At 35.3% G+C, this 12,283-nt stretch overlaps 1 protein-coding gene across 1 annotated transcript; it reads left to right on the forward strand.

Moving 5' to 3' along the window:
* Positions 1–5,181: 5,181 nt before the first annotated feature.
* Positions 5,182–10,284, forward strand: LOC121258792 (pyruvate dehydrogenase E1 component subunit beta-1, mitochondrial-like). The gene is made up of 16 exons (XM_041160331.1): positions 5,182–5,210; positions 5,521–5,616; positions 5,717–5,804; positions 5,919–5,993; positions 6,347–6,427; positions 6,514–6,540; positions 6,759–6,821; positions 7,073–7,159; positions 7,657–7,782; positions 7,964–8,097; positions 8,321–8,393; positions 8,492–8,557; positions 9,178–9,216; positions 9,294–9,418; positions 9,508–9,622; positions 9,830–10,284. Exons 1-16 carry the CDS (start codon positions 5,182–5,184, stop codon positions 9,896–9,898), a joined length of 1,293 nt encoding a protein of 430 aa, XP_041016265.1. The 3' UTR covers positions 9,899–10,284.
* The last annotated feature ends 1,999 nt before the right edge of the window (positions 10,285–12,283 follow it).

Here is a 12,283-nt window from a genome sequence, read left to right on the forward strand (position 1 = left end):
ATGCTAATGGCATAAGCACGGGCAGTAAAATATTGTGCACTTAAATGCACAATGCCAAAACCCTTGACACAGTGCTCTATGCATTGTAAATACATTGTACACATACATGAATACAACGGGCAAACACTGTGCACTTAAGTGCTCAGTGCCATGCATGCACGTACCAACTGTGCATGGCACGCACAGTGCACAGGGGGTGCACGACAACTAGCACCTTGGAGCCTTGCGGCAACCCACTAGTGTCGTCTGTCTCCTCGGAGACAGTCCACGACCACCTGGCCACGATGGGGCCCTTGCCGCATGGCCACGTGCATGAGAATGCATGTGACCATTTGTCTCCTTTGTATAATTACATTATTTCCCTCTAATAGTTAAGTGGGTTGAATTCAATTGGGCTTGAACTCATGTAGGCTTGATTACTTTATTTGAAGTTTGGTTGGGCTTAATATTTTAAGTTGAGTTTAATTTTATTAAATAAATATGTTAGTCCAAAAAATTTATTTTTAAATAAAATATTTAAGGATTTTTAAATTAAATTACTAAGCATTAAATTATGAGATCTCTTGCCAAGTTTATTTTATAAAAAACACATGACACTCCTAGCCTACGAGAAGGGAGTGTTACAATTTGGTATTAGAGCCGGTCGAGAGACTACGCAGACTTTTGAAAAGATAAATAGTATTTTATTAAATCTAGGATAAGGTCATCTAGGATGCTCCAAGCCCGTTCAAGAGTTATTGGAATATTTCAGATTTAGATAAGTCGCTTATTAGCTTTCAGTAGATAGCACTATATGATGTTGTTACTATTCTCATAATTATTGTTATTATTATTGTTTTTAATTTTTTGAAACATTAGTTATTGGTTAACTTAGAATATGATACTTGGCACCAAATCATTTTATGTAGCATAGATATTTAGAATTTTATAGATATTACTTGTGTCGTGGGTTATGTGACAATATGTATGGTTATGACAATGTAATTGATTAAAGGAACGTAAAGTTAAGAAACTTTTACTTTTAAGATTGATTGATTGAATGGTGAACAAAAGATTTTAGGAAAATGTCATGTATCGTGGAACTATTTAGCAATAGAGTTATGGAAAGAAATTGTGAAGTCAATATATTTTTGAGGTATGAGAATTTAAGGTGTACGAGCCGAAGATGATTTAATTAATACGTGCATGCCTTAGATATACACATCATAAGTTTGAGGATTAGGCTAGCATAGTATGAGAATGTCACGAGATTTTGAGGTTTCATTTGGAAGTTGTAATTGATGTTTCTATGTTTATAATTGAGGTGCTTGTTAATGAACTAGACATGGATGCTAGACAAGCATAATTGGAGTAGCACATTGGAGATGTGGGCCCATAACCCATAGGCCAAAATCGTTGTGGTATTTCATTTTTAAAGATTCTAGAATTGAGATATTTTAGAGACTCCAAACCTTAGAAAGTTTTATGCTGTTATTTATTTGAGGTTATTATTTTATGCGAGAAAAAAAATATTTTAGTATGTTATGTGGAGAATTTATTTATTATTTTATGTAGAGATAGTTGCTTGCTATTTATTTGGAGAAAGATAATGGTTTGGGTGATATTATTATTAGGTTTTTAATCAATCTTGTTGTCAAGATTTACATTTTAGGCTTGTATTGTATTTTTGTATTGTGTGATGGTTGACAGTAAGTACACGAACGTGTACGTGTAAAATAATTAGAAAAATATGTGAGGTTTCGGAATGAATAATAGAGGACTAAAATCTTGAAATGTTAGGCTCGACTAAATGATCGAAGATCTAAAATAGAAACATAGAAAGAATGCGATAGACAAGTATGTGGGTTGCTTAAGGTATTAGCAAATTCTGAAGACGGAATGTTTTTAAAGAATGAGAGTTTGTAACAACCCAATCCTAAGATTAGGCCATAAGATAAATTTAATGTATTTTTTTCATATAACTATAAATATATTCTATTATTATTATTATTACTATAATTATATCAGATTATATATTATTATTACTACATTGTTAATTTTAATATCATATTGTAATTATTATTACTATTGATAATTTTATTCGTTATTAGGATGATTATACTTTAACTTCCATGTTTTCTCTCCACTCCACATTCTCCCTCTCCTCTCAACGTTACTCATTTCCGTAATCAACGAATTAAAACTAGTATTTATCTTTAGACTATTCCTCTCCTTTAGAAATCCTCCCAAAAACTGCAACAATTATCCTCATGGCAACACTCTCCATTATCATGCAGCAACATCCTTCCACAGCAAACCAGAAAACAGAGCAAACCGCTCACCACGCAGCCATCATGAACTCCCCTTCGCACCACTAGCTGAAGTACCACGTTGCTACATCAACAGACTCCATGCACGACAATTTGCGTTAAGGAGTCATGAAGCCAAAACTAGGATAGCCACCACCCAACGCACAGAATCAACCGCCAACATCATCCAACCACCCTCAACCACCAAGGCATGCCGTAGCAGCCACAGACGTGAAGCCCGAAGTTGAGTTTAGCAAGCCGACGTCGCAGTCCCTCTCTTCCACCATAAGCCAACGTTGTCCAGCCGTCACGAGTCTTTGGACAGCCCAGAAAGTATTGCTGGTTCACTCTTCGTCAGCCTCGCGCCTCCACCACGCATGTGGCAAGCCCAGTAGCGCCGTCGTGGTTTTGGCCTCAGCCACTATCTCCTTCGTGCCCTGCCTCTTTCAACACGATATTAGAGGTCCTTAGTTGCTCTCGGTAAGCATTGTCGCATTGTCCTTATTAATTGCGAGTAACTATGAGGGGGTAAAATACACCAGGCCTAATACTAGACCCAACCCACCAGACCACCACTAGGAGACAAAATAAGAGAAAGGGAGGGAACAAAAAAGAATAAGGGATAAGGGTGTCAGAAGGCAGGAGGTGTTAGGAGAAAGTAGGAAAGGGAGAGACGGTTAGACACACAAAACAGACATTCCTCACCATTACCGAGGCGCAAGCGGGAAGATGGTCAGATAAAAACAAGCGTTTAGAAGACTCGAAGGGGCCCTCTTCTGCGACTTCTTCTTCAACCTCTAGAGGGAGAGCTCTAGAGAGAACATCTTCTCAAACAAGGAAATCTTCTATTCTCATTATACAGTAAGAAATGAGAGGCTATGAGAGATTGTAAACAAACTTATTATAGTGGATTTTTCCTTCCCAAATGCCCGTGGACATAGGCAACATTCCGAACTACGTAAATTTGTATGTCCCTTTATCTCTATTTTATCTGCATTTGTTTTCTATTCACTGTCATGGATGTACACGTTGACACTATACAACTGTATCAGACCACTGCTGGGGCTCCAATCAATACTGATCGAGACCCAAATCATCTTAGCGGGCCGGTAATAACTCTTCTCCCCTTCCGGCCTGTATTGTGATTTTTCATGCATCAACATGTAGAAACATTGTGTATATTTAGAGGTAAATTTAAAAGAAAATTATTTATCAAATAATGATATCTATGTATACATCAAGATATCAATATGATTGTGTCACTTCGAAAAAATATATAAAAAACCTCTTTAAATTTCAGATTTTACATAACCGATTTTAATTTAAAATAAAAATTATAAAAAATTATATGCATATAATTACCCAATAGTATTATCCAATGTTCAGACAGATAGAGTATATGTTTTTTTTTTTTTTCCCTTTTAAAAATATAAATAAAAAGTTACAGGACTCATGGGTCGTGACAACTATACATAGAATAACAACCATAGTAACTTTAAAACCTGTTATACTATATTTTTTAGTTGATATGCTTTGCCGAGTAGGCAAAAGACATGAGATATAACAAAAATAAAAACCTGATCGGTCAAACAATTTCTTGGTCGGGCCACGTGTAGATGCTTTATGGCTATTTCCGGCCATGTAACAAGTCTTAACGGCCCAAAATATGTACGTAAAGGGTACGCATATTGGGCAATCAAATCAACAAAGAGCGGTGCCGCTAGACCGCTACCGCTAATGTTAAATTTATTTTTTTATTTTTTTATCATTTTAAAAAATAAAAATATCAATATATTAATATTTACTTTTTAATTTTTTTTAAAAAAATTAAAATACATGAGATGTGAAAATGAAGAGACAAATTAAATGGATAAAATAACATTTTTCATTAATAAAAATAGTAACTCGGTTAGCCTTGTAAAAAAAAAAAAAATAATAATAATAAATGCAAACACATCAAAATAGCAAGCAATTGCTGATATATATAAAAAAAAATTGTTGACTTTGCTCCAATGGTTAAGTTGGCCACATTCAACAAAATTTTTATCCCTCATAAATCCCAAACAATTTTAAAAAATATCCAAATAACTCGAGTTTATCTATCAAATTTTATAAAATTCAATAACATATCTAAAAATAGAAACAAAAAGTCTAAATGAATTAAAGTATCTCCTCTTCACCAAGATTTTCCTCGTAAGATAATTTATTTATATTTTCTTAAAAAAAATTGGAATGATAAATCCAAAATTTAAATATTATATTTTGAGTAATATTAATTATAGTCATGAGTTGTGAGAATGTTGCATAATCATTTTAAAAAAAAATGATGTCTATTATTAAAAAATTAATTTTTTTATATAAATATTATATTTATTTATTTTTTAAAAATATAAATATTTTAATATAAATATTATATTTTGATTAATATTAATTATAGTCATGAATTGTGAGAATATTGTATACTTTTTTAAAAAAAGAGTAATGCTTATGATTAAAAAATTAATTTTTTTATATAAATATCATATTTACTCGTTTTTTTAAAAAAGAATGTACAACACTGTTATATAATTGTAAATGTCATTCCCCTTATATTTTTTAAAAAGACGAAAGCCAAATTGTATTTATGAGCCATTTTTCCCTCTTGTCAAAGTATAAAAATAAATGATACATGCACATCTAGTTTATAATTTTTATATAACATGTTAATAAAAGATTAATTTATTTTTAATTTAAGCGCATCAAATTAAAATAAAACAAAATAAATTAAAATTATTAATTTAATTGAAAAATGATAAAATAATTATTTATTTTTAAATCATTTGCATTAGTATTTTGTTTGGTGTTTCATTTTCCATATATTTTTTCATGACGAAATTGTTAGGTGAATGGAGCTATGGCAATCATAGCGGTGGAGGTAGTTGGGTCGCAAACCGCACGCTGTTGCTCCCTGCCCTCCACCTAAACTACACGTGGACCTACGCGTTATGTCACAGCGTAGGATTCCCGCAGCATTTAGTGGAATTTCCCGCAAAAATAAAAAATAAAAAAAATTCGAAAATAAATTAAATGTGTACATAAAAGCTGGTTTAAAATTTAAATATATAATAAATAGTAAAAGACAAATTAGATTACCGATTAATAGAGGACGGAGACTGCGAGCATTGATCGCTGCTTGAGCCGAATCTCATTTCTTCAGCGTCTTCTTCGTCTCCGACATCTCTTAATCAATTAGGTCCGTCCTTCTGTCCGTACCTTTCCTCATCATACACCCTAATCTGAAGCTGCTTTCATCTAAATTCCCTCTTTTACCATTTTCTCCAAGTTCTAGGTTTTTTTTTTCTTAATTTTTTTTTAATCTCATATATATTTCAATACACTCGTGGATTTGCTTGGAATGGCTGATAGTCTGAATGCGTTTTTTCTTTTAGTGTTTTATTTTATCAGAGGTTGAGCGAAAGGGAGAAAGATGTTGGGGTTATAAGGCGGAAAATCGGTGCCGGAGGCTCTTCTCTACTGGTATACCCCGAATAATATCTGCTCCGTTTTTTAAACGTTTGGTTCATGGAGTAGGTTTTGTGATGGGATTTTAATTGTTATACTTCGCTTAATCGTAAATGTCGTTTTGGGCAGACTTCGGGACGGTCCTTTCAGTGGACTCGCCCTGCCGTGTCGGCATGGAGAAGCTACTCATCAGCGGCAAAAGAGGTAATCGTCATTTTTGTACCAATTTCCATGCCGGTTGCATTACAATTGGGTTTCTTCGCTCCCCGGGGGTGTTGGTGGATCAAGAAAACGCCTCATAAACATTTATAAGACTGCGGCCATAGATTCTGGTATTAATTAGAGAACCTGGAAACCATTATTCTTCTTCTTCTTCTTTCAAAATCTCTGGAAATTATTTTGCCAGCGGTGTAGTGCTAGCCGAGTCCAAAGGGCTGGTCTTACATTTTGAAAAAAAAAAAAAATACATATTAGAAACTGCCCCTTCTCTTTCATGTTCGTAGTGTTTCTACATAAGCATCGAGTCTTGAACCTTTGAAATTTGTAATTATGCACAGATGACAGTGAGAGATGCTCTAAACTCTGCGCTCGATGAGGAAATGTCTGCTGATCCTAAAGTATTCTTGATGGGGGAAGAGGTGAGGTTAACTAGAAAGAATTAGTACTTTCTAACCTGGTCTTTATTCTTTCTACTCTCATGTTCTTTTTGTTCATTTGAGTGCAGGTTGGGGAATATCAGGGTGCATACAAGGTTAGACTCATATAACTGAAGAGATGAAATTCGCAGATTAGAAAATGCTGTCCGTGTACAATGTTTTTTCTACTTAAGTATTCTTCATGTATACTAACCTATGTACTTGAGCTATGCCTTGTGTTTTTAATAAAACCGTCAATTACTTGTATGTAAAAAATTGAAAACGATTTTAAACAAGTGTCTAACATTCAAGCTCTTAATCTTTATCTTGTTAGATATCCAAAGGGCTCCTGGATAAGTATGGTCCTGAGAGGGTTCTTGATACACCAATCACAGAGGTTATTTCTGTTACTTGACTTGTTTTCTTTTTGTTGGTTATTTGGTTACTTCCATGGTTGGTCAAGTCAATTAGGAATGATACTGCAACCTCCTTTCATGCAAAGGGGTCATTATAATATACTGATGCTTCTTGTTTGTTCCTAACCCACCTCTCCCCCTTCTTCGAGAAGGATATATGCATGTGTGATTCTTGTTTATATATTCTTTGGTATTAGTCTTCTAATACCATCTTTCTGTAATTTGTTTTCAGGCTGGGTTTACAGGGATTGGAGTTGGTGCTGCTTACTATGGGCTGCGACCTGTTGTAGAGTTTATGACGTTTAACTTCTCTATGCAGGTATATCTTGTATTCGATTTGAATCTCGTGCTAAGAGATCTTTTAATGTTATGTGGTGCCATAGAATCAATTGAGCACTCTACTGCCCTCTAAAATCCTAAAATGGCATCCTAATCGATTTGGACATCTATTATATTATTAAAGGATAATGTTTTTTTATAAGTAAGGATAAAATATTATATTATTAAAGGATAGTATAAGGATAACATGGTTTTTGTGCTTTATCTCTATCTGACACATACATAAAAGTCTTGGCCTGAAGGACAATTGTGTTGCCTCCTGGAATAATTCGAATATGCCGATAAATTTAAGCTTAGGTTTTTTGTTTATTTAATTACAGTGCACATTGATAGGTTTATAGCGAACTTGATGGTTTCAGTCTTTTGATTTTATTGGTATGATCCGCACATTTTATTTTGGTTTGGTATTTTCAATTGATTTAAATATATTTCTTTTTTCATTTTTGCTCAAAAAATCTCATTCTATCGTTGCTGCAGGCAATTGACCACATCATTAATTCTGCTGCAAAATCAAACTATATGTCTGCTGGGCAGATATCTGTGCCTATAGTTTTCAGAGGGCCTAATGGTGCTGCTGCTGGTGTTGGTGCCCAGCACTCTCAAGTATGTTTCTTTGGGCTTTATTTGTGTACCCAGTGTCTTCTTGGTTACCTGACCATTTCTATGTCACGTCCTTTGATTTGGTGCTGGTGATGTCCTTGAGGACATAGCTTGTTTGAGTTCATTGCCAGTTCTAGGGAGAGAAACATTTGGCAAGCTCTCTTTAATTTCTTCTTTAATGCAGTGTTATGCTGCGTGGTTTGCCACCTGCCCTGGGTTGAAAGTGTTGGCTCCTTACTCATCTGAAGATGCTCGTGGACTGCTAAAGGCTGCCATACGAGATCCCGATCCTGTTGTTTTCCTTGAAAATGAGTTGTTGTAAGTACATCAGTGCATTTTTTTTTTATAATTCATTGTCTTAAGTACATTAGTGATTTGTGATGGATTAAGATTGTTCATACTCATCACAACACACAAAAAAAAAAAAAAAAAAATGCTGGAGTGTGATAGTGCTATATTAAGATGGCTCATACTCAAAAAAGATACATTGTGATTTTTCATATCATGTTAAAACATTGTTGATGTAAATATCGTGATTCAGATATGGTGAGTCATTCCCTGTTTCAGCCGAAGTTCTTGATTCCAGTTTTTGTCTTCCAATTGGGAAAGCTAAGGTACTTTAATAATTACCTTAACAATGATTGTTATGATCCTCCTGTGTTCTCTTTATATTATTACTCATGTTTACCTTGTAATTGTCTATGACTCATAGATTGAGAAAGCAGGAAAGGATGTGACTATTACGGCTTTTTCAAAAATGGTGGGCTATGCTCTCAAGGTTTGTCTGCAATACCTGCTTTAGATGTTATTATTTTATCTGATTTTCTGTTTCATAGGATGTAAACTGACCTGACAGTTGCAACATGTGTGGTAATATAATAAAATTCAATAAAATTGTGTAGTTTGTAATATGAAAAAATGTATGGCATATATTTAGAGGATTACTAGAGATATTAGAGATATTTTTTGTTAAGTGTAATTGGTTCATATATTACAACTGCAATAGCCGGAAGCTATATGCTTGAGTATTACAGGCTCTGGCATCTTTTGAATGTATTGTTGCATTGTCATGAGCCCCGATTGCATTGTATTATCTTGCAAAGGCTTGGTGCTCTTATCAGTGTGACATTGCTCTTTGCTGCTCCTTGTATCTTTCCGAGGCTTCCCTGAATGTGTGGTTGTGTGTGTTGTTTTCCCCAAGAGATCATTTTATGAGAATTTTAGAATTTATGCTCCTATAACATCATTTTCTTTTGTTTGGGCATGGGTATGAGTTTCTTCTAAGTTCGTATCTATGTAGTCTGTGTTGTAGGCAGAATCTCTCTCTCTCTCTCTATCTACACATGTACATATGTTTGTTTTCTCTGTCTAGAAATAATTGTGTGGCTCTATGTTCAGGCAGCTGAGATACTCACGAAGGAAGGTATCAGTGCTGAGGTAAAGAAAACACAAACTTACTACCTGTTCCTGCTATTAGTTATGAATGTATTAATAATTAATTCTCTTAATTTTAGGTTATAAATTTACGCTCAATTCGGCCACTAGATAGATCCACAATCAATGACTCTGTCAGAAAAACCAACAGACTGGTAACAGTTGAAGAAGGGTTTCCTCAGCATGGTGTTGGAGCTGAAATCTGGTTGATCTCTTTCCACTAATATATCTAAACCCTTACCGATTGGTTTTTTATATCTGTTAGACTTATACTGTACTTCTTCCTTCAAACAGCACCTCTATTGTTGAGGAGAGCTTTGGTTATCTTGATGCACCAGTCGAGAGAATTGCTGGGGCTGATGTTCCTATGCCTTACGCAGCTAATCTTGAGAGATTGGCTGTTCCACAGGTCATTTATTACTGTCGATCCCATAATCTGCAGTTAAATTTATAGGTTTACAGCTGTGGATATGTTTGTAAGAGATGGGAGTTGATTCAATGATAGTATTCCTAGACTATAGGTTCATAACTGGTTATTTTACCTTTTTGGTATGCATATGTAAATCCTATTTACAATACATATATTTATATAATTCTTGGCTCTTGTGGTGGACAGGTTGAAGACATTGTTCGTGCTGCAAAGAGAGCATGCTACAGATCTATGCCATTGGCTGCAGCTGCCTAATTCCTACCAGATCCATCCAGAAACTTTTCCTAATCCAGGTTATATTTTAATTGGCAGCTGCTTGTGTAGTACGAGTTTTGGGTTTTGAAGTTCTTACCTATCAAAGATGAGTTTCAATGCCGAATGACTTTATTTCAGTTTAGAAAAATTCTTCAGAAGATGTAGAGATTTGTACATTTTTTCCACTTGATCACATGAGGGAGAAGCTGCTTGTTAAAATTTATAGTTTTTTCCTATTCACTCTCTCATCCCATGGGGAACGATGACTTGGAGGTGGGAAAATGTATGTGTCTCTGTTGTCATTTGATTTGGCAGTTATGTGGAACCTATTTACTTTTGAAAGCCATATTTCAAAAGTATTTTATTAAGAATTTCTATTCAGTGCATTGCTTTCTTATTAGCTCTTTAACTGTATTCCTGAAGAGTTAGTCTTCCAAATATATTTGAATATATTTGTTTGATTTGGTAACTCTCTGGCTACATTTGCTGTGTGCCTGCACTTAGGATGTTAGAACCCTAGTATTCCAGAAATAATTACAATTTTCTTCTACGAACTACCACCCCATTTTGATTTAACCTCTGAAACTTTGACCCGGTGCAACTGGACCATAATATGAAGTGTCAAGTGTCTGTTACCTCTCTCCATAAAATATCTCCAATAACTTTATAGAAGACAAAATTATCCTTTTTTTTTATAAGTAAAAAAAATTATCCTTTATTCCATTGAAATGTTTGTTTTTAGTATAATGGCTTTTGTCTCTTAATATATGTTTCCATTAAAGTTAATGATGATTATTGATGGGGTATATTTCTGTTAAAGTTAGGGTCTGAGTTACAATGAGTCGAAGTTTAGTTGGCAAGCGGCAGTGGTGGTAGTTCCTGGGGGAAAATGTCATTAATTCTGCAAAAACAATTATTACAATGGGAGGGGGGTAGGAAAACCAAAATTGTATGACAACTTTATTTATTACACCCTTTAATTAATATGCCGGTGGGAAAAATTGTCTTAGTGTTAAGAGCCTAGCCTATCCTGATTAGGGAAAGAAACTTATTACACTTGAAGTGGTGAGATCAAAGATTTTTCAGTCCGTATTTTGTTGTTTGGGATTTGTATTGGCAGCATAGCATATAAAACGGGTTTGGGTGTTCTGTAGTTCCTGAGGGTATTTGATAAGTGTTTTGTGAATTGTTTTGAGTGGGAGAAATTGGAAAAAAATGGAGGGTGGAGGGGATCTCGCCTCCATGTGAGCTGAATCTCCCCCTCTATCCTCACCACTGAGAATTATTACCTGCACGGTGTGCTTTGCTAGAGGGGATTTCCCCCTCCACCACAGATTGGCAAAGCCTACCTGGATTCCCTGGCAATTATGACAGGGAAGCAGAGACGGTCCCACCTACCCAATTTTCTTGGGTCCCACACCCCTGGCAGGTGGACCCCCTTGGGCCTCTTTCTACTTGCCTGAATTGCTCTGCAGTCTGGATGAGGAATTGCTGAAGGCCCGTCTGTTTGAATATTGTATTTGTTGCTTTATAATTTACAGCGATTGTCCTGGTCTTTTAGATGGATTTGTTTGGTGTTACATATTGCTCGTATTAATAACTGAGGTACCTGAAGGCTTGGCTTAGGTGAACTGGGCCATTAGATGAGGGACGTGTGTCCCTTTTATCCTGTTATGGGACACGGGCCCCTCATCCATTAAGTCCAGTTCCAACAAGCCATTCCGAGTACCAGATGCCACATAGCAACAAATTATTACTAAAGGTACTGTGTCTAATCTCTACCTTGTTGGTGAGGAAAACACCCAATGTACATCCATGTCGCATGCAGATTGGATAACTAAGATTGCCAATCCTGTGGATGCTTTAATGCTTTGCTAGATAGAGTTTCTTAACTGACTAGAATGATAAAATATTTGGGGCCAGCAACGAAGTAACTATTTCTCTTGTAAGCAGTTTTTATTTGTTCGCTTTTGATTATGAAATTCTTCCAATATGCAGATCATAGTGAGTCGTTGATATGTGGTACATTCTGGAGAGATGCACACGAGCAAGTTACGCCTAGGCACAACTGCGAACTACAGAAAATAACTTTCCAACCTTCTTGATAATGCTGGAATTGAGTGTATATTATGTCAGCTCACAGGGTCGACAATTTTGGGTTTTGCATGCATAAATGACAGAAATGGAGAATGCCATCATATCTTATGAGTACAACTTGAGCGATCGATTTATATAATCGAAACAATCAGCTAGGTTAGGTTCACAACGAAACCTAGACATTGATATTTTTTGCTGGCCGAAAGTGATTAGCTAGGAATTGAACAACTGGTTGATTGAAACCTCTAGACGGCTGCCATTGGTATTTGGTGTTGGATTAACGGAGCC

Source organism: Juglans microcarpa x Juglans regia, chromosome 3S (genome assembly GCF_004785595.1).
Source record: "Juglans microcarpa x Juglans regia isolate MS1-56 chromosome 3S, Jm3101_v1.0, whole genome shotgun sequence".
NCBI classification, from domain to species: Eukaryota; Viridiplantae; Streptophyta; class Magnoliopsida; order Fagales; family Juglandaceae; genus Juglans; species Juglans microcarpa x Juglans regia.